This window comes from Perissodus microlepis, chromosome 8 (assembly GCF_051167445.1).
Source record: "Perissodus microlepis isolate ML-2025 ecotype Zambia chromosome 8, ASM5116744v1, whole genome shotgun sequence".
NCBI lineage: Eukaryota > Metazoa > Chordata > Actinopteri > Cichliformes > Cichlidae > Perissodus > Perissodus microlepis.
Genome location: NC_140468.1, coordinates 86,408 through 108,954, shown reverse-complemented (window position 1 = coordinate 108,954; position 22,547 = coordinate 86,408). Strand labels below are relative to the sequence as shown.

Genomic DNA, 22,547 nt, shown 5'->3' with positions numbered 1-22,547 from the left:
CTCTGCCTGAAGTTTACAGGTTTATTATTTAATAACTTTGTTGTTCAAATGTCATGTCTGTAGAAAGTGAAAATGACAAAAGTGCGCATGAATAAATAAATGAAAAGTTCAGAGTGTGAATAACACACTTTGATTTTGAAAACTGACATAAATGAATTCTGTAATGTTGATTTTACATCGAGTTTTTCTACTTGATGTAGATCGTGGCTCAAGAGTTGGCAGTTCATCTTGTAATCGGAAGGTTGCCGGTTTGAGCCCCGGTTTGGACAGTCTCAGTTGTTGTGTCCTTGGGCAAGACACTTCACCTGTTGCCTACTGGTGGTGGTCAGAGGGCCCGGTGGCGCCAGTGTCCGGCAGCCTCGCCTCTGTCAGTGCGCCCCAGGGTGGCTGTGGCTACAATGTTGCTGCCATCACCAGTGTGTGAATGTGTGGATGACAGGATGTATAAAGCGCTTTGGGGTCCTTAGGGACTAGTAAAGCGCTATATAAATACAGGCCATTTACCATTTTACTTTTCTTTATTGCAACCCGACGCCCGTCCACAGGATGTGGACCTGTGGCTGAGGCGAGGCAGCGACACTCACCCCGAATCCACCAAAACTAAATGTAAGGCAGAGAAAGTTGCAGATGTGGCCATACAGCTATCTGCAGGATTAGTGATCTGGTACGTTATTAATAGAAAGGAACCAAAAGAGGGAAAAACAGACACTGAGACTTTGTGTTTGCAGAGGCTCGGATCAGAGGTAACACCTCCGAGTCTGAAGTCCACAGATTGGTGGACTGATCCCTCTGGGTTGGGGACAGTCCATGGGTTAGTGGGTAAAAGAAGCTTCCTGAGATGGTTTGGGCTGATGAAGATTTCTCCTGCAACTCCTTCTAGGTGGGAGGAGATCCAAAACTGACCCAGCAGGCAGATTGATGGGTGTAGAAATGCAGAAATGATCAGTTCTCCAGCTGTAAAAAGGGGAAATGTGTGCAGAAACTCCGACGTGGAAAAGCGTTTGATTTGGTCATCGCTGCTGAGCGTTGACATACAGACATTTTCCTTCCTGACCTTCAGTCTGTCCCTCCAAACGTCACAGCCAAACTGTTCTGTCGGCTCGCTGGTTCCTGACAGTCATCCTCCGTCTGAATGTCAGAGCGAGGCATCGTTGTGAGTGGCAAACCTGTCAGTCGAGACGAGGGCAGCGCCGATCGTTGGAACGCGTGTCAGCTCGAGTCAGCGTCTCGTGGTCACGGCTGCTGGAGTCATCTGAACTGGATCTGCCCCGTGTGGCTCTGTGAGCAATCATCTCTGCTGTTCTGGTTGGCACATGTCATCACATTCATCTTTAAGACTTTCTGCCTTTCTTTTACCCTCTGCAGCACCATCTGCAGAACTCTTACATCGAGTTTGTGGTTCGTACTGATTCTCATTTCAAACATAGTAAATGTAAGAAAAACTTAGTTTATTTGTGCCCTACAACAACCAGCAGCCTGGAGCAGCGTGATGACGTCCATCTTTCACGTCTTATACATGTGAGGGACGCACACGTCACGAGTACAATGTTTTAAAGTTCCACGCAAATCCTTTAAATCATCACTCTGCTTTAAAAACAAAAGCTCGTTATTTCGTCTTTACAAGAAGCTTCGATTTCTTAAACTACTCTCAGCAGCTTCATGAGTAGAAATTGTGAAATTTCAGGTTGGGGGTAGATCGCGTTGAAATGAAACATTCAGACTGAAGTCTTGTGAAAACAGACTAATGTGACTCCCAGTTTCATGCAGATCTCCAGTTATCCTCAAACACCTCCCACACTGCCATGATCACAGCGTCAGAAAGTTTGTGACTAAAGCATCTAAATCTGCAGTCCTCTGTGATTTTCCTTTATCGAAGCAGCGAGCCACAGGCGAGGCCTCCGAGCTCGAAACAGCAGAGCCGCTTCTGACGATTCCTCAGTTTCTGCGAATGAATCCGGAAATATGATCCCAGACGGAGAGTTTTAGAGAGCGGGACAGAGGAGCCTGAGAGGAAGTGCAAAATAATCACGGGAAATTATTGCTCCAAAGCAAAAGCAAAATCACACCATGGGATGTTTTTGGTAAAATTCTTTTTTTCCTCATGAAGATGCTTTCGATGAGATTTTCAAAATAAAAGCTAAAGGAAGCTATGAGAATGCTTTAAAAATGTCAGTTTTAAAAATAAAACTCGCAAGGTAGTTTTAGGAAATCACCAGGAAAATGAAAAAAGTCAAGACTTTTTGAAAAAGTCTTGACTTTTTTCTTTACTGTGGACAAGAGATATTTTATTTTGTATTCTCATGGTGACAATTTATAATCAGGGCTATCATTGATCAATCATTCATCATTGTTGAACCAGTTGACAGAATAATCTCTGAATTATATCTATGGTAATCTGATCAAAATATTAATGTATGCATATTATCATCACTTTAATTAGTCTATTGTTGTTCTCTATTATTCTATCTGCTTAAGCTGTTGCAAATGGTATCCATATCATTGTATTCACACCTCTCGAAGCTGTGGGTCCAGTAGGGCCTTCTACATTCACTTACACACATATTCAGGCCTACACCAACATGCACATAGAGAGTCATGGAAAGTACGCACGTTCACTCCTGCACGTACTAAGAACAGGGAGGTCGTCTCAGGACAATCTCTCGGTTGGACACACAGTCTCACAAAACTGCACAACATATCACACACTTGTTTGTCTCGAAAGTAGTATTGGATGCCTATATAAGGAGAACTTTGGAACTGTTATCATTTCCAGTAAGATCTAGCTGTGACGTCATCAGGGTAATATAAGGATGGGGAGCGGTCTGCTCGTTGAAGATTGTAAGATTGTTGTTGCAAGTTTCTTCCCACACTCTGCGCAAGTGTGTAAATAAAGATCACTATTTTTGGCACCTACCTGGACTCAGTCTGCTTACTTCTCTTGCCCAAATCGAACGAGTTTTCAACAATTCTTGGTGCCGAAACCTGGTTGGGGAAGAGAGGAGCGTGCGGCTTGGAGGTGCCAAAGGGACGGAAGGCCAGCAGCTTATCTGAGTGACACGCCAGGCGAACTAGAAGGTGAGTGCCACCTGTTGATTTTTATCCAAAGGCGCTAAATTGGAAGTTAAAACTAAATTTAATAATATTCACTCAGTATGGGCTTCTGGTGTCTGTCCATAGTGATTTTGGGGTAATTAGTGCTAAAAGCAGGGAATATTGGACTGACTAAATTTATTGCTGTTTATTTTGGGGGGAATTTTGAGTTAAGAGGTTATGTGTTTAAGTCAATACGGTGTGTGTTTAAAGTGATGTGGGTTGACTGGGGAGGCCAGCCAGCCAACCAGTAGTTTAGGGTATTCGGTCTGATTGATCAGCAGAACGCGGTTCGGGCGTCGAAATAACCGCGGGCTAAGACCCGGGAGTGATGCTTATAATACACTTGAATAAATTGTCTTAGGACTGGGGCGCGGCCCCTAAGAGCGCAGTTGCTCAGCGGGTGGCGGCGACCCCTGATCGTGGACGCACGGTCAGGTTAAAAGCTCGGGTGGTTCCCGGGGGATTTCGAGCCCCCCTTAAAAACTAAAGTGGTCAAGGGGATCACTTTCCTTACTGCGCTGTTTGAGTGACAGGGTGCGACCCGGCTGTGACTATTTAACGTCGGGGACTTGTGAACTTTAAGTAAAGCCAAAAGCGTGAACTGGGATATTTCACGTGGCTGGTGGAGGTCCTTGTTGCCTGGCGGGGAGCAGTTATAAATTAAGTAGGGCTTAGGAATCTGACCGCTTTCGGCGGGGGCGTCCTCGAAGCGGGTTTAATTGATTAGCAAGGCGCGGCCCTGGGCTGAAAGATGCTTTTAAATTAGTCAAAAACTTAGGAATATCGGTAGAGAAATAAAGAAGATAAGTTGTTCTGGCATATGGTGTTTTCATACGTTTATATGGGCCCATGTGTAAATAATGTGTAAATAAGGTGTAAATTAGCGGTATAAACTGTCTGTTGAATTTCTCCTGTGTGGTTGCAGAGTGAAAAAAGGAAAACTCTTTTCTTTTCTCTCTCTGAGAGGAGGAGAGGGGGCTCTGTGGGGAGCTCTGTGTGTGTGTGTACTTGCTGGCTTTGTTCCATCTCCCTACTTCTCCATTTCTCTGCTTCTCAGTTTTCTTTTTGGGTAGGTGAAGGTGTGTTTCAGAAGTGTGGTGAAAGGATTTCAATATATTAAATAAACTAAATCTTGTAGTCTTGTGTTTGTGATTTCATAGTGTATATAAAGTCTTTTAAAGATCGGGTGAGTCTCTCGCTATAAGGAGGGAAACGGCGTGCATAGTAGATTGACTGGATTATTCTCATGTGTGAAAATTTTGTAGTTGTTAGGGAAGTGAATGTGAGAGTGAATTTTTGCTGGCTTTGGGTGCTTAAATTGTTGCAGTAGACGTTTGTGAAGTTTTGTCTTGAAAGGAGCATTAGAGAGTGTGTGTGTGTGTGTGTATGTGTGTCTGTGGGCGGTTTCTCCCCGGCTAGAGCCTAGCGGAGGTTAAGCTTGACCAGCTTGTGGGATTCTGACTGCCGAAAGGGGAACTACAGTGAGGCAACCCCAAAGGGAGGAGCCTAAGAGCGGCCATTTTGGTAAAGGTAAGTGAGGTCGAAAAGCAAAATGGCTGAAGAGGAAAAGGTGACCCCTGATGGGGGAAAGAGATACAAGCCACTGAAGGACCAAATACAGCAATTGAAGAAAGCAATTAAAATTACTGCTGAGGGGACTTCAAAGGAGATTGCCCGCCAGTGTCAAGATCTGGAAAGAGAAGTGAAGGAATTATGTGAAAATCAACAGAAGACATTGGAGGACAGAACTCCTCTTCACTCCATCTTCCAAGTTGAAGGTGAGAAATGTGAGAAGAGAATCAAAGAGCTTGAAGAGGAACACTTGGGACGTTTTCAAGGGAGAAAAGTGAAGGCAGAAAAGAAGCTCATGATTGGAAAACAAAATAAGTATTGCAAGCTTATGATTGTCTCCCAAGGCGTTTCTCACTGGATGCAAGAGGAAGTGAATGACACCAAACCAGTCTTAATAAAAGAAGCCGAGGCTGAGGGAATATTATATCCCAGCCTGAAGGAATTCTTGAGTGCCCCACCCCCTCCTTATATCTGTCCAGTGGTGACTTTGGAGGGTGGCACCCTGTGGGGGCCGGGAGGAAAAACAGGAACAGTTAAGGGAGGAATTGTGGAAGTACAGGAGAATCCTATACCATCGACATCTGCTCGGGGCATAGAGGAGGCAGACACAAGAGTGGCGCAGCCTCAATCAGTGGCAGCTGCATCAGAGGTGAGTCAGCCCCACCCAGCTGCTGGGACATCACAAGGAATTACTACACGGGGGGTGATCTTGATCCCTCCCTCTCTTTTCAGCCCAGATGGAGCTACAGAAGAAGCTCAACCTGTGGCTTCCATGAGTACCGGTCAGGTGACACCGCAACAGCCCACCCAGGGAAATGCATCCCAGGAGGTCTGGACTTCAGAGGAAGATTCACCTTCACTGCAGTTTCAGAGGCAGCCATTAAAGGCGAACCAAAAAACCAGTCAGAGGTCAAAGGTTGACAACCCTGAGGAAGAACAGTGGCAGGGCCATGTTGTTGGGAAAATATCTGACAACCGGGAGGCCGTGATAAAGTTGGAACAGACCTTGAAAAGACTGGAGGAAGAAGGCGTAGCAACACCACGGCTATTAGCACAAACGCTTGAGGCATTGGAAAAGGACTTGGCGACCTCTGTAAGACAATCAAGAAAATCTAGAGAAGTGTCGAACCTGGAAATGGGAGGACTCGCCCCAAAGTTTCAGGGTCTCCCAGGAGTGAAGACGCTTCGCTCTGGGAGGGTTCTGGAAGAAGTAAGAGACAAAAGACCGTCGATCTTTGAAAAGAATCGGAAGCAGAGCGTTGCATTGCAAACCGGAGAAGGGCAGTGTGACATAGAGGAGGAATTGCCCCTCACTATGCCTTTACTGACGGGTTCACAGGGCGAACCAGTCTACCATCCCTATAATATCAGAGATCTTGAGGCTCTGGTGAAGCAGCTGCCCCCGATCACAGAGGGAGGAGCGGCTTGGTTGAGAAGACTAGGAAGTCTTACAGAAGGAGAAGAACTTGCCCTGGGAGATTTTCGTGCTATCGGTGGGAGGACCTTCAGAGGTGGAGGCCTCGCAGACGTGGAAGAGATAGCAAGAACTGTATGCCAACCAAACGATGTCCCCTATGCAAGGGTGCGAAATGCTCTCTCTGATGCAGTGCGTGAGAAGTATCCGACCCATAATATTGGCACTACACCTAGGATTGTTTGGAGCCCAGAACATTCCCCTAGAGAGTTTATAGAGCACGCAAAAGAACAGTGGATTCTCCAAACTGGGGAGCATCCTGGGCAAGATGGGGAACCTCGGGCGTGGTTCCGATGTGCGGTGTTAGCAGGTCTGCCAGAACGAGTGAGAGCAGATCTACAGAAGAATCCAGACTTTGCGGTGGCGGATTCAGCAAAATGGGAGAGGCATATCATACATCGACTTGAGCTGGAAAGAGACGAGGTGAGCAAGAAAAAACAGGAGCTGGAGGAGGCGCAAGGGCAGTTAGTAAAATTGAAATTGGCTGAGGCGAGAGAAAAACTAAACGAAAAGAAAAAGGAAAACAAAGATGGAGTTAAGAAGATGCTGGTGGCGCAGCCACAGGGCAATCCGGAGCCTGATTGGCCAGATCTGGATCCGGTTCTGTACCCTGATGACCGATGGCCCGCCAATGGACCAAGGCAAGGAAGACCCGCGGGGAATTGGGGGGCTACTAGGTCGTTGAGGGGGCGTGGTGGATCTCAAAGAGGAGGCGGACCAAGGGGCCGTGGTCTGGGGGGACCTATGCTGGACCCGAATGTATGCAGAAGGTGTGGAGGACGAGGACATTGGGCTCGTGATTGTCCTACACCACGACAGCTAGAACTTGGTTATCCATCTCCACCCCAGGCACAGGGAGCTCTTCGAGGCAGAGTGGTCCAGACAAGGGGACATCAAGCTCCAAACCCAAGCATGGCGCCGGTGGCTCAGTATCCCCTGGCCTACTGGGGCGGAGAGGAGGAGCTGTACTGACGGGACCCACAGAGACAAGACGACATGGGAATGGCAGATCCGATGTTGTCAATGAGTGTGGAAGGGACTGAAATGACCTTCCTTGTGGACACTGGAGCTACTTACTCAACGCTGAGACAAAGACCAAGCAGTGTCACACTTTCCGAACACACGGTTAGTGTGGTGGGTTTCTCTGGGGTTCCAATGACTCTGCCAATAACCAATCCAGCCCGGACGGTGCTGGGAAATCAGACATTGAAGCACAGTTATGTGGTGTCTCCTCAGGTGCCAGTGAATTTGATGGGCAGGGACCTGCTCATTAAATTGGGAGCCACTGTCATGTGCTCAGCTGATGGATTAACAGTTACACTTCCAGGAGGAAAAGAGTTTCTGTGCCTGGGGACAATTTCAAAGAACCAGTATTTGCTGAAAGACTGTGAACAACCTACAGCTGACATTTACTGGGGTCGGTTGGTGGATGAAGGCATTTTGAGACTGTATCAGCTGTGGAAACCTTGGATTATGGCCTTGGCTGTCTATTCTTCTCCGCGAGATCCATGCCACGTGACCCTCTATTATGATAAGAACGAGGATGAAATCTATAGGGACCTGTTCCAGTCTGACCTTGAAGGTCAGACCTGGAATGTGTGTTCTCAGAACATCTATGTCGGTCCTGAAGGCGTCGCTGCAGGAGTAAATTTAACCGAAGAACAACGGCCTTGGTTCAAAATGGGACCTGATTCAGTGCCCCATATTACATTGGCGGTCCATGAGGGTCATCAGGCGAAGGAGCTGGGAACAATGGTCAAGAGAGCCCTCGATGAACCGGGCTGGCAAGCTACTCAGATTCCAGACGTTTGGTACTCGCCAAAATGCAAAATTTACCGTATCACTTGTCTATCAGAGGACACAGTGATATTGGAGCATGAACAAATCTCAAGAATCCATGGGAGAGAAAGAATAGACCATGCGGATGCAGTTGCCGCACTTGCGACTCTTCCTGGCACCTTATGGTCAGCTGGGTCTACAGATGTGGGCCTGGCAACTTGCTCGCCTGTTTTGTTCCAGCTGAAGTCTGAAACACCAATTTGGAAACCGCAGTATAGGCAAAAGAGAGCAGCTGAAGAGGGAATTGCAGAAACCATTGAAGGGCTATTGAAAGTAGGGGTGCTTGAGCCCTCTCAATCTTACTGGAACACTCCTATTTTGCCAGTAGAAAAACACGGGACAGGAAAGTACAGAATGGCACATGACTTAAGAGCCATTAATGCCATTTTACGTACTGACACGGTGCCTGTCCCAAATCCCTACACGGCATTGACGGCATTAACACCAGAACAGAAGTGGTTTACATGTATTGATCTAGCGAATGCATTTTTCTGTCTCCCATTACATGAGTCTCTGAGAGACATTTTTTCATTCACATACAGGGGGCAACAGTATAGATACACACGGTTGCCACAAGGGTTTGCACTCTCCCCGGGCATTTTCAACCAAGTGTTGAAAGAAGCTCTATCGCCATGCCACCTACCAGAGGGGTGTTCACTGGTGCAATATGTTGATGATTTGCTCATTGCGGCTCCGTCTGCTTCGGCCTGTACGGCAGCTTCACTTACCATACTGAAGAGACTCGCTGAGTGCGGTTTCAAAGTGAGTAAAGAAAAGTTGCAGTTGGTCCGACCAGAAGTAACATTTCTGGGCCGTGTCATTGCTCACAAATCAGTGGGATTGCTAAACACCCATCGCGATCAGATTTTGACACATCCAAAACCGCGTACGGTTAAGGAGTTGCTCTCATTCTTAGGTTTAACAGGATACAGCCGTCACTTCATTCCAAATTATGCAGGGAAAACAGCCCTTTTGAGGGATTTGGTGAAAACAGTGGGTGTCCGTAACCTGAAGGCTGAACTGCCATGGACATCGGCCACTGAGTCGGCGTTCATCGCATTAAAACAGGACTTGTCAAGATCGGCTGATCTTGCCATCCCTAATTATGATGAACCCTTCTATCTTGATGTTTCAGAAACACACGGGATAGTTAATGGGGTGTTGTTTCAGAAAAAAGGGGGAGGGAGAGATGTACTCATGTACGTCAGCGTCAGACTGGATCCATTAGAGACAAGGCACCCGGGATGCACACAGCATGCCATTGGGGTGTCAAAGATTATACAAAAGACAGCACATATAGTGAGGGACCATCCGTTGAAGGTGCTGACCACCCACAGTGTGGTGGCATATGTTAACTCACAAGCCTTCACCATGACACCATTGACACAACAGAGAGTGAGTAAAGTTTTAGACGCTCCCAACTTGACCTTCACGCATGAAGGAATCAATATGGCAGATTTAATGGGGTCAGGAGAGCCGCACGACTGTGCAAAGAGAGCTGAAGTCGACGAGAAGATAAGAGAAGACTTGAAAGCGGAACCTGTACGGGGAGCTGAAGATTGGTTCACAGATGGATGCTGCTACAGAGATGAGGAAGGATTGAAAGCAGGCTACGCGGTAGTTTGCAGAAAAGGGGCTGAGTTTGAAGTGAAGGAGGCTGAAAGACTTGAAGGGCAGCAGTCAGCCCAAAGAGCAGAAGTAATTGCTCTAAGTCGAGCTCTGAGACTTGCAAAAGGAAAAAGAGTCAACATTTACACGGACTCAGCTTATGCCTTTGGAGCAGCTCACGTGGAGCTGGCCCAATGGAGAAGAGCAGGATTCAGGACAGCAGATAATGCACCAATCTGCCACAAGAAGGAAATGGAGGAACTTGAGCAGGCCTTGGGAGATCCAGAGGAGGTGAGCATTATAAAATGCAAAGGTCACTCCTCAGGGACTGGCATGGTGGCCAGGGGAAATCAGGAAGCTGATCGAGCGGCCAAGGAGGCAGCAGGCTATAAAGCACTACGACAGATGGTGCAGATAACCGCGGAGGAAGAAGTAGGAGTCAACATGCTAGAGGAGGCCAGGAAGGCCCAAGAGGAGGCGGCCCCGGAAGAAAAGGGGGTCTGGAAGAGTCGAGGAGCCTGGGAAGAAGGAGGTCTCTGGCGAGGACCTGACGGACGACCAGTGTTGACGGCCAACCTGGCAAAACAGAAGATTGCCGAAGCGCATGGGCTTGGCCATGTAGGTGTGGCCCAGATGGGAAGACATCTGTGCCATTGGTGGCATCCCTTTTTGAAGGATATGATCAAGGAGAAAGCCAGGACGTGTCTGATCTGTGGGAGGCACAATCCAAAACCAGTAATTAAGCCAGAGGCAGGAAAATTTCCCATCCCAGAGAGACCAGGTGAAGAGATTGTGATCGACTTCACTGACATGATTGATCCAGGGCCAGGAGGAGTTCGATATCTACTGGTAAGTGTAGATGCTCTGACGGGATGGCCCGAAGCGTGGCCAACAAAGAGGGAGGATGCAAAAAGTGTGATTAAGTGTTTAATCAATCATTACATCCCCCGGCATGGTTTTCCTAAGAGAATTAGGTCAGACAATGGGACTCATTTCAAAAACAAAGATTTGGCAGAGGTAGAACAGAAGCTGGGGTTGCAACACAGATTTGGCACTGTATATCATCCCCAGTCGCAGGGGAAAGTAGAAAGAATGAATCTAAACCTGAAAAATAAAATCGCTAAAATTTCTGCTCAGACGGGGCTAAATTGGGTGGCAGCCCTGCCAATTGCATTGATGATAATAAGATGTTGTGTTAATCAATCCACAGGTTTCACACCATATGAGCTGTTGACAGGACGACAGTTTCCAGGTCCTTGGACAACAGTCCCGGCGGAAGAAAGTATAAAAAGTAACAGAAACCATAATGAATGTTGGAAAGAATTAAAAGCTCTTGTGTCTAGTTTCACACAACAGGTTGGAGAGGGGGTGAATGCGGAGGACAGGTCCGTACCCGACGCCAAGGCGGTGTGGCTGAAGGTCATTAAGCGAAAGTGGAGAGATCCAAGGTGGACGGGGCCATTCGAGGTGACGGCTCGAACTACCAGTGCGGTTCGGCTGAAGGGAAAGGGTGAGACCTGGTTCCATTGGTCTCAATGTGCCGTGGCCGATGAGAGCTTACTCGAGATAAGCTCCACCCCAAGTAACACAGGGGGGAACATAGAGGCAGAATAATCCTCTCCCCCTGTGCCGCGGTTCTCCCCAGTAGTCTACCTGGGGAGACGAAGAAAGAAGAGGAGCGTCACATGCCAAGTATTAATTCATTTCAGGCTCCTAATAGGCTAGGGCTCTAGTCTAAAGTATTTTATAGTTTAAAGGAGTCGTAATAGTTTTGTACGATAATCGCATACTTTTATACTCATAACGTTATACTCTTATTACGAAGTTTAAAGTAAAAGTAAAACGAGCCTGGGAACAGTGATCATGAAGTTGTGGGAAAATTGGAAAATAACGGGGATGTTGGGGATAATAAGTATTATAATGTGTTTGTTTGTTTATTGGCAGACAGGTGAATTGCCCAGACGCAGAGGTCTATCCGCTCCAGAGTCCAAACCGATCAAGTCGTCAAGGAAATTCAAGCGCGAGGTTGGCTCAGGTGGGAACGATGGGTGTCTCACAGCCAGTGGGGGAGTTGAGTTTGGGTATGTTAATGGGTCCACGACAGCCTTCACATTCGATTTGTGTGAGGTAATTAGATGCCCAGGAGACGGTAGCAGCTGGAGAACATATGATGTGTGGATTTGTTATCACCCTATGGTATGTTACCCTAAGTCGGTGTGGGGTCCATCAATGGAAGGAGACATTTACACTTATATAACAGATCAGTGGTGTTCTTGGCAGGATGTGGTTGCTTGGACAGGGGTAGGATGGCGGCCAACAGTGCCACAGGCCCTGCAAGGGATAGCCATTCAGAGAGATTATTCTGTTACACAGAACCCTGTCACTCTTTCCCTGGGACCATGGAGTGAACTCCCTGAAGCGGGGTATGACGGGGGTGCGTTTTATCTAGTCATAGGGGTAGATAAAGCAGGGACAGATCCAGTAGGGATAATTCGGGTGAACTTATTCAATCCAAGACCTAAACCGATAGGGAACGACACTGCAATGAATCTCATAGAGCAAATGGACCCCCTAGAGACAGCTACTTATAAGGATTCAGAAGAGACATGGCTTGTTGCCACAGATTACACTAGATTAAAACCCCAAGAGTTAATAGAGCGGGCCACAGGTTTTGGTGATAGGAATCTTTGGTTAGATTGGGTGGCTCAGAATGCTAAAGAGCAGGAAGTGGTTGATTGTGTTGCTTGTGCTACAGCTCGACCTCGTCTGTTCACTGAACCCGCTCCTCTGTATCCAGAGGATGAGTGGGGTTATAATTGTATGCTGAGATTAACTAGAGAGGCGGTGAACACAGGTAACTGCACCACTTTGTCAGGTTTATATCCGCCAATTGATAAACGTACACAACCAGGTTCATTCACACCTAAACGAGATAATTATACATGTTTTGAGTTCTCTACAGACAGCGTGAGATATACGTTAGGAAGGATTGATCCAAGCTGGTGTCAGAGGACGATCCCAGGTAGGACTACTAATAATGTAAGTGACCCAACCACAATCATAGGCACCTGGGCAAGGGGTGGGCTATATTATTATTGTGGGCAGTACACCCTTTTGGTGCAGGTTCCCCTGGGGAGTGTGGGAACATGTGCTCTGGTGCGCCTAGGTGCACCGTTGATGCTTATAGGAAGTAGAGTAGAAACAGTTTCACAGCAGGACACGGGTGTGTTGACAGCCAGACGTCGGAGAGATACAAGGGGTACGCACAAATATGACCCAAGATGGGACTCGCCAACCTGGATTGACTCAATAGGAGTTCCCAGGGGAGTTCCAGATGAGTATAAGTTAGTTAATCAGATAGCGGCCGGCTTTGAAAGTGTGTTTTTATGGATAACTCCAAATAAAAATGTTGATCGCATTAATTATGTGCATTATAATGTGCTGAGACTCTCTAATCTTACTAGGGACGCAGTGGAAGGCCTTGCGGAACAATTAGGTCCGACGTCTTTGATGGGAGTCCAAAATCGAATGGCTCTGGACATGTTGTTGGCTGAGAAGGGTGGAGTATGTGCAATGTTTGGTGACATGTGCTGCACCTTTATTCCCAACAATACTGCTCCGGACGGAACGGTCACTCGGGCGCTGGAGAATCTGAAAACGTTATCTAGAACCATGCATGAGCAATCAGGTGTGAACACGGGGCTGGGAGACTGGATCACGTCTGTCTTTGGGCAATGGAAGGGTGTGTTTATGTCTGCCATGTTTTCTCTTATAGTTTTTCTAGGTATATTGATGATCGGATGTTGTCTCATTCCTCTGGTAAGGCGAGTGTTGGTAAAACTGGTAAGCAGGGCCCTAGACTCTGGTTCAGCTGGTTCAGCTGGTCCGGGGTATATGATGCCGTTGCGAGAAGCCGCCTGGACAGAGGAGTGAAACAAATTCGGGTAAAGGTTGGCCGATGGCCAAAGAGGAGGAGTGTGGACAAGAGATATTTTATTTTGTATTCTCATGGTGACAATTTATAATCAGGGCTATCATTGATCAATCATTCATCATTGTTGAACCAGTTGACAGAATAATCTCTGAATTATATCTATGGTAATCTGATCAAAATATTAATGTATGCATATTATCATCACTTTAATTAGTCTATTGTTGTTCTCTATTATTCTATCTGCTTAAGCTGTTGCAAATGGTATCCATATCATTGTATTCACACCTCTCGAAGCTGTGGGTCCAGTAGGGCCTTCTACATTCACTTACACACATATTCAGGCCTACACCAACATGCACATAGAGAGTCATGGAAAGTACGCACGTTCACTCCTGCACGTACTAAGAACAGGGAGGTCGTCTCAGGACAATCTCTCGGTTGGACACACAGTCTCACAAAACTGCACAACATATCACACACTTGTTTGTCTCGAAAGTAGTATTGGATGCCTATATAAGGAGAACTTTGGAACTGTTATCATTTCCAGTAAGATCTAGCTGTGACGTCATCAGGGTAATATAAGGATGGGGAGCGGTCTGCTCGTTGAAGATTGTAAGATTGTTGTTGCAAGTTTCTTCCCACACTCTGCGCAAGTGTGTAAATAAAGATCACTATTTTTGGCACCTACCTGGACTCAGTCTGCTTACTTCTCTTGCCCAAATCGAACGAGTTTTCAACATTACCTTTTTCAAAAAAGTAAAGAAAAAGGTAAAGGGGTTTCACTGTTTCACTGTCTGCACTCGTGTTTTCAGCAACAACCTTCTTATGAATGTGAAAAACCCTGCAGTCACTTTGTGGGTGATCTCAGAGGTTCACATCAATCGGTCTAAGAGTCTGAGGCATTTTACAGGTCATATGAATTCTGGTTGAATGATAAGACATGAACGTGTTCTCAGTGTTAGTTTTAATGAATCCTCATTGAACCTTTGGACTCTCAGCTTCAGGCAGATCTGGAGACTCGCTGGGGTGAATGTGCTTGAAGGTATCGTCAGAGTATTTGGAGTGGGACAGGACTTCTGCTGCTCGCTGGTAGCTGTTTCTTGATTGGACAATGTAGGATGCAGGCAGGTACGGCAGCTCAGTCGTGCTCACCGGCACCTCATCAGTGTTCCAGACGCTGGCATCCGGGAGGTGACGAGGTGTCCAACCTCCCAGGTAGAACAGGGCAGAAGGCCGTAGCCGTTCATCCCATGCGAATGCTGGATTGAATGGGGATGATCTGTAGGAAGCAGAGTTCCCACCACTACCAGCAGCATATCTGACTCCACGAGGGGGCAATAAAGCCTCGTACACCGGACGGGACCTAAACACCATATGTGGGCGTCCACTGGTTCTCAAAGCTGACCGAGGGTTCACAGAGACGCTGGGAGGTTTCCTCACAGGTCCCAAAGAGCTGAACCAGGGGCCAGGAGACTGAACTTCAGGAGGACTGGACTCATCTGAGCTGGAATCGTAAGTCACAAACTTTTTTGGCTCGTACATGGGTACAGAATGCGGAGCTGGAAGGGAAGCTACCGGACTGCTTGGAGACTGGCTTCCAGCATGAGAACCACAATGTTCAGGGGCATCTTCGTACGTCAGGGACACCAAGGGAGAGTGAAAAGCTTCAGATTGAAGGTTTGATAATCCAGAAGACGGTCCACCACCTGGGTAGGGATACCTGTAATCTGAGAAACACAGAGTTCAAATTACTAAACAGTTTAAGCACAAGTTTAAAATGATCACTTTAAGGACTACTGAGAATTATTGCACCCCTGTCCTAACCACCGCGACACATCCAGGACCGTTCCAGAGAGCAGCACACGGCCGAGCACTGGTTCAATAAGCAGAGTGGAAAAGGGAAGCCAAAAGGAATCACCATGGTAACCAGTAAATGAAGAGGAAAGCCGTGAGCCGAGGAAGGCGGATGTGTTTCACGGTGGACGGTGAGTCTCAGTTAAAGCAGAGAGGGGAGAGTGGAATTTAAATCTGTCCCCTCGTTTACCCACTTTCATTTTTCCAAAATTAATATTGAAGCTGAAATCCAACAAATTTCACCTGAATCAGCTGCAGCGTTACAGGTACAGACGGGTGATTAAACGCATCCGATACACATCAAACCTGAAAGACGGTTTTGGAGCTGTGACAGGACGTAGACCAGGAAATATAAACGATTATTTTAGAGTGGAAAAGATGTCGAGGGTCGAACTCAACTCCTTTTTTAGAGCGTTGTGCATTTCCAAATATTGTCTGACAGAATTTAATGATTCTGCATTCAGAACTTTAAAGCCTGAACAATGAGATCATGTCCAGAAAAAAAAAAATAAATAAATAATAATAATAATAATAATAATAATAATAATAATAATAATAATAATTATTATTATTATTATTATTATTATTATTAATAAGCTGTAATTTGTTTAATATTTGCTACATCCAGCATTTTTTTTCAGAAACTGATGATGTAAAAGTCTGAAAACTAAAGTCATTTCCTGCTCAGAGGGAGTTGGAGGAAACACCTGCCAGGGAGCAGATTAGGACCAAAGAGTCTGTTACTATGGTAACTGACCAGTGTCCCATCGATCGGTGTTATCCAACTCAGTTTTCACTAAAATTGTAAAGTGCATTAGAAATAAGTCCATGTTTGATTTAGCAAAGAAAAACTGGAAGTAGAACCAAAGGAATCAGTTTCATTTAAAACAGAATAACCACAAAAATAGTGAAATATTAGGCCTTCAGAGACTGAGCCCTACCTGGTGCAGGGAAAGTACAACCAGTGCCTATCAGCAGACAGATCAAAGGAGCTCTGCAGGACAGTCAGACACGATTAAACGGAGGTTCAGCTGTGACTCACAGTATACATGACAATGAAAACAGATGATCAGCTGACCTCAAAGAGAGTCCCAACACCATGTTTGACTCAGAACAGCAGGTCATCTACAGCTCTGTCGGGTGAAGGCTGGCTGCTGACTGAAGCTGCTCTAATGTAGGAGCTCGGCACTCATCACGTTCATTACAGACACCTGGAGACCCGAGGTGGTGCTGGGACAGAACTTCATCCAAACTTCAGCTGCGTTTCTGCAAGAACACACGAGCTGTGAAAGTTTCTTTGTGATGCTCAAATGGCGTGAAATGAAACTGCATTTGAAAACAGATGGATGGAAGTACTCAGACTGGCTCTGATGCCACACAAAACCCCCCTAAACAATCAGAAAGTGTTTTTGTGATTTGAATCCATAGAGAGGAGAAAATCGTGAAGTACAGCAGCACAGCTCAGAGGCAAACATACTCGGGTCTTTACATCTGTATAAGGTAAAGACAAAATGTTGAGAGTGGGAGTGGTGGAAAATAATTATTAGTTTGGTGCCACGTTCACCTTTTGCATCCATGATGCGTTCAAGTCACATCATAGGTCACAAACCACAGACTGTATATTAAAGATGGCGAGGCGTAATCACCGTCATATATCTTGCATTGGTTTGTAAAGTTTCACTTTTAAAGCCTCCAACTATCTTTGTCATCAGCATCTTAGCTTCTTGGAAACCAGACGTGATACCTGCATGTGACTGAGGGACACTTCAGGGTGGCCTCATCCTAAATCATCTCATGTTTCAGGTTCCTAGCAAAATAACCATCAGACTCTAGACTAGCTCCCAGAGAAAGATTATTTTTGAACTGTCATTCATGCAAAGCTACCCTAGTAGCTTCAAATAAACAGAATATGTCCCCCTTCACCAGCTCCTCAGCCTCTTCTTTGCTCTTCTTCGGTTCTGAATGAGCTAATCTGGAAATTTAAAAGTGTGATGCTGGCATTACGCTCCGATAAGAAGGAATCTCATGCTCACTTTTAACCTTCAGTCTGCATTTGTCACTTTATCAGAAGCACAAAGCAGTATATGTGTTCTTACACTTGCTGTGAGCCTAATATTGTAGGAGGAGCTATTTGATTCACCTCATTCCCTTCAGCATCTGAGACAAAAGGTAGAAGAGCCATCTAAGATACGGTTCATAAACCTTTAACCTTCATCTTCTATCCTGTCTTCCTTCTCTCACCTCAACCGGTCGCAGCAGATGGCCCCGCCCCTCCCTGAACCTGGTTCTGCCGGAGGTTCCTTCCTGTTTTTCTTTCCCATTGTTGCCAAAGTGCTCTGTATGTATTATTGTAGGGTCTACCTTAAGCTCCTCGACTGTTGTTGTGATTTGGCGCTGCATAAATAAGACTGAATTGAATCTGCTGCTGCTGCTGCTGATATTGTTAGCATGTATGTAAGAGCTCTGGACTCCATCTGCACCCTTCAGGCCGGGCTGCATTTGGAAATTTGCATGAAAAGTAGAATAATAAAAGAACAACTCTGTGCAGCTTTAAGATTTATTCTTTATTATTACTTTGAGGGTTTTGAAGAATCCTTACAAAACATGAGAATATGTGTAGAAGATTATATTATGGTCTGAGCTCAGCTTGACTGGATAATTTCACACTCACTGTCCACGGTTACGTCTCCCACTCAATCCAACGGTCTTTCAAAGAGGAGATCAGAAATGTTCAAAATCTGAGCTGAACTGAATGCAGCATTAATCAGTGACTGACTGGGACCAGGTGAAGTTCATTCTGAAGAGGCAGAGCACAAATATAAGCACTTAGCACAGAGCTTCTGCTGATAGCATCTGTCAGACTGTTACTTCTGACCTGTTGTAGCTGAACTGTGGTGCAGTTTGAGATTTAAACATGGTGCTTGACGTGTTTCTCAGGTTAGTTTTGAGCTTTATTGTTTAGTGGTTTCGTTTGCGTACTTGTACTTATAGAGAACTTTTATCTTAACAGGGTTTCTTGGGTTTGCTTCCTGCTGTTCAGCAGAGCAGCTTGTTTCCCTACAGTTATTCAAGGCAAGTGTCTATGATAACTGGTCTGTAGCTGCAGCAGGAATATAGATTTTGAGGTCTTCTGAAACAGTTTTACTTGATAAAGCCTTTATTTCATTTCTTGACTTAGACTTTAAAACTTGGATTTTCTTTTTTTAAATTAAAAGAAACTGTCTGAAATCTGTTTCTAGTTTCAGATCAATTTGGTGATGACTGGACTTCTGATACTGGAGGGGTAGGGACTAGCAGCTTCGGAGGTGGAGGGGATGGTGCTGGAGGCTTTTATGGATCCTCATTTCTTGGTGGCGTTCCTTGGGTTACTGCTCCTGTAGGAGGAGCCCTTTCTCTCGATTCTCAGAGATGGCTGCCATCCGAGTCGTTCCCTGACTTCAGTGGCTTGTATACCTACAGCGTGCCACTGGGCATGGTCGCAGCACCTCCCATATTTCCTTCATCCTACATCGTCCAGTCTGGGAATGGCTACCAGCGGGGAAGAGAAGCCCTTTCTTTCTCTAAATACTCTGATGATATAGTAGTTCCTTTTCCTCTGACACAGTATCTAGGGTTTCCCTGAGACTGAGTTTCAAGAGCTGCGGATCTGAGGTAAGGGGCTACTTATAAGCATCTAGCACTTGAACAATCAAAACCTGTGTGGTAATTTTTTTTTTTTTTTGTTTCTGCAGGTGATGCTGACCCTCAGCTGTGCAAGAACTGATGTCTTCAAACATTAAACAAAAGAGAAATTGCGTTGACTGTCAATCATCTTGGTTTTAGATGTTGCAGTGTGCTGCTAACTCTACGGATAATGAACCAAGTCTTCTAAATACAATAATGTTCACTGAATAATGGGTATTATGGCCTGTAAATAAATGCAGCAGGATAACTGGGTGCCAAAATTTTACTGCTAGTGAGCTGAAAATACATTCCTGTGTCTAAGCCGCTCCCCAAGTAACACAAAAACATTGCTAGCATGAGTAAACCCATCATATGTTCCTACATCAGGTTTCTTACAACTGTGTATTGAACAGTAAGAAGAAAGTCGAATTAGTTTTGTTCACCATTTTTTCTGATTTGGTGAACATGAATTTCCTGAATAACCCATAACTATCTTGCTGGCTGACGAACCTTGCCAACACGCTATCTGCAACCACAACACTCAAGTTTGAACTGAGCTAACATTAGCTGGTTTTGTTGATGCTGTAAGGCTTCAGATGTGCAACCGTAAATGTCCTATGAATTTTTAGCACAACATTAACATAGCTGTAGGATTTAAATATACCGATATGAGGTATATTTTCAATGCAAACTTAGTGCTATATTGATCATTCATTTTTTACATAATTAACCTCTGTGCTCATGTTTCAATTCAACAGTCCAGTGTTTGGACTGTCACTTCATCTTTGTTGGTGTAACCCTCAGAACAACATGTTCAAAAAGCAAGTCTTGCAACTCCACAGCCATCTGAAATGCCTGGAAGGACTTAAAATGTTGGTTTTTGAAACATAATCTAAATTAAGTTTAAGTGTTCATTAAAACATAAGAATTGTATGTTCAGAATCATAGGTCATATCTATGGAAGCTTGTTTCCTGTACTGAGAAAAAACAAAAGTATAAGTCAGAAATGTTTTTTTAAAATACATTTTATGTTATCTTAGATTTTCAATTTATCCCAATATTTCAGCTTAATATTTCATTTTTAAGTCAAAGTTCCACAATACTAACCTGAAAATTTTGACATATTGACTGTTTGAAAAAAGAAAGAAAAGAAAAAGCAGGCAGTATATAAACAATATAAGATTAGGTTGACAACCTGTTCCCCTTGGATGGTTACGCTCATTTGCTCCTAACTGTTCAGTAGATAGGTAAAACACTTCCAAGTTGCAAGCTAAATGCAGGTTTTACCAGGTGTGGTTAATCACTGTAATTGCAACTGCACCAATATAAAGCGAACAGCAACCACACACCAGTTAAAGCACAAACCTGCAGCACCCCCCCCACCCCCCCCCATATGTTTTTCATCCCAACTTGCTGTAGATGAATCGTGCTGGTTTTTGAGTTAGACATGGGGCTCAAGCTTGTTTTGAAGTGAGTAGTGAAATTTAATGCGGTCTGATTTAGTAGTTTATCTACAGAGACTTGTTTGTTTTTTACAGGGTTTCCTGCATTTCCATCCATCCATCCATTCGCTTCCGCTTATCCTTTTCAGGGTCGCGGGGGGCGCTGGAGCCTATCCCAGCTGTCATAGGGCGAGAGGCGGGGTACACCCTGGTTTCCTGCATTTGTTTCCTGCTTTTCAGCAGTGGATCTTGTTTCCCTGTAACAATGAAAGGTAAGCTATTCCTTCAACTTCAGAATGCCTAGAAACTTAAATTAACTTGGTTTTACAAGCTTACATTTAGTTGAAATCTTTTAATTCAGGGCAAACTAGTCCAGCTGTAACTGCCAGTGCTAGAAGTGCTGGCACTAACCCTGGACATGATGGCTCTACTGGCGGAGAGGCTGGTTCTGGCCCTGGACCTAATGGTTCTACTGGAGAAGAGGCTGGTTCTGGCTCTGGACCTAATGGGTCTACTGGAGGAGAACTTGATTCTGGCCCTGAAAGTTAGCTGTTGCAACTCTGCAGGAGGCTGGTCCTTTGGCTCTGGCAGCTTCAATGGAGGTGGTGTTGGTCCTGGATCTGCTGGCTCCACTGCCGGAGGGGTTGGCCCTGGTAACTCTGCAGGAAGTTGGTCCTTTAGCCCTGGGGGCACCAGTGGAGGAGGGATTAGCAGCTCTGCAGGACATTGGTCTTTTATCCCTGGGAGCTCCACTGGGGTAGCAGTTGGCCCAGGAGGCTGGTCCTTTGGCCCTGGGAGCTCCAGTGGAGGATGGGTTGACCCTAGCAGCTCTCCAGGAGGCTGGTCCTTTGCTCCTGTTGGCCCCATTGGAGAGGTTCGCCCAACATGGTCTAATGGTTATTCATTCCTTGGTGGCGTTCCTTATCAAAATTATCCTGTAGTAAGTTCTTCTTTCCTTAACCACCCATGGAACTGGATGCCACCACGTCCCTTCCCTGACTTCAATGCCTGGTCTACTTATGAGGTGCCACTAGGTATGGTTGCGCTGCCCCCTCAGGTGCCCTCAATGCCTTCGTCCCATCTTGTCCAGACTGGAACTGGCTACCAGCGAGGAAGAGAAGTACTTTCTCACTCCAAATATTCTAATAATGTCTGGGGCCACCATCCTCTGAGTCCTGTACTGCCACAGTAGCCATGAAGTGCGAGTGGATTTCAAGGGATAAAAGTCTAATGAGGTAACTTTCATGCAGTGAAGCATTAATGACTAAAAGTCCTTTAATTGACTGTTATTTCTTCTTAATCTTGCAGGTGAAACTGAAGAGCATGTATCTGCTTTCAAGAAGCCTTTTGGATATGGAATAGAGACTTTAATAAAGCTGAGTGTTCTGTGCATTTGATTGTAATTCGATGTTTAAATGATTTGTTTCACTTCTATCAAGTAACTGATCCCAAAGGCTACAGCCTGAGCTGCTTGGTGTGCTCCAACAGTGCTAGATTCTGGCTCCAGTTGCAAAGAAAAGGTATCCCATGGATTTTCTTGCTCCTTTATTATACGGTGTTGAAAGTAGGCATCAAAATTCTGCTGGAAAGTGCTTGATCATCTGACTCTTGCATTGACTTGAAGTTGTAGGGTTTTCAACTTTCAATATTAAGCACTTTGGGGCAGCTGTGATTTGGTGGTATTAAAAATAGAACTGATCGTTAACCCAGGCCTTTACCAATCTGGTATGGGGAATCTCATTCATTTTTTTTATACATTTAAACAAATGCAGTTTCTGATCTTGTGTACCCTTGGCAATTCCACCATCTTGAACTCTACAAATTATACTAACTCTTGGGTCAAACTTCAGCTGATGTGGAAAGTGTGTATAGTATGGTGTTTTGTTTTTGGGTTTTTTTTGTTTTCTTGCATTAAAAATGCAGGAAAGCATGAGGCTTGGAATACAGAGACTTCCCCTATCATATGGAAGATATAGTAATGATAGGCATAGTCTGGCTCGTCTGTTATTCCAAATGAATTTGGTGCATATTATTTTTTGCCTTTGTGAAGAAGTCATGTGGAGGACTA

General features: G+C 45.3%; 2 protein-coding genes across 2 annotated transcripts; one reads left to right on the top strand and one right to left on the bottom strand.

Annotated features, from left to right (window-relative positions):
- Positions 1–14,259: 14,259 nt before the first annotated feature.
- LOC146380935 (uncharacterized) lies at positions 14,260–16,548 on the bottom strand. The gene is made up of 3 exons (XM_084936867.1): positions 16,453–16,548; positions 16,316–16,368; positions 14,260–15,247 (listed from the first exon to the last, which is right to left on the bottom strand). The coding sequence occupies exons 1-3, from the start codon at positions 16,497–16,499 to the stop codon at positions 14,496–14,498; spliced, it is 852 nt and encodes a 283-aa protein (XP_084792993.1). The 5' UTR covers positions 16,500–16,548; the 3' UTR covers positions 14,260–14,495.
- A 3,889-nt stretch (positions 16,549–20,437) lies between these two features.
- On the top strand, positions 20,438–21,921 carry LOC146380934 (uncharacterized). Its single transcript, XM_084938571.1, has 3 exons — positions 20,438–20,751; positions 20,841–21,714; positions 21,788–21,921. The coding sequence occupies exon 2, from the start codon at positions 20,898–20,900 to the stop codon at positions 21,669–21,671; it is 774 nt and encodes a 257-aa protein (XP_084794697.1). The 5' UTR covers positions 20,438–20,751; positions 20,841–20,897; the 3' UTR covers positions 21,672–21,714; positions 21,788–21,921.
- The last annotated feature ends 626 nt before the right edge of the window (positions 21,922–22,547 follow it).

Bases quoted from the DNA above. Each gene is read 5' to 3' on its own strand.
- LOC146380935 (XM_084936867.1), bottom strand. From the start codon at position 16,499: ATGACCTGCTGTTCTGAGTCAAACATGGTGTTGGGACTCTCTTTGAG. The intron at 16,369-16,452 runs GTCAGCTGATCA...ACTGTCCTGCAG, and splicing joins GTGTTGGGACTCTCTTTGAG to AGCTCCTTTGATCTGTCTGC. The intron at 15,248-16,315 runs GTAGGGCTCAGT...TGTGTTTCTCAG, and splicing joins TTGTACTTTCCCTGCACCAG to ATTACAGGTATCCCTACCCA.
- LOC146380934 (XM_084938571.1), top strand. From the start codon at position 20,898: ATGATGGCTCTACTGGCGGAGAGGCTGGTTCTGGCCCTGGACCTAATG.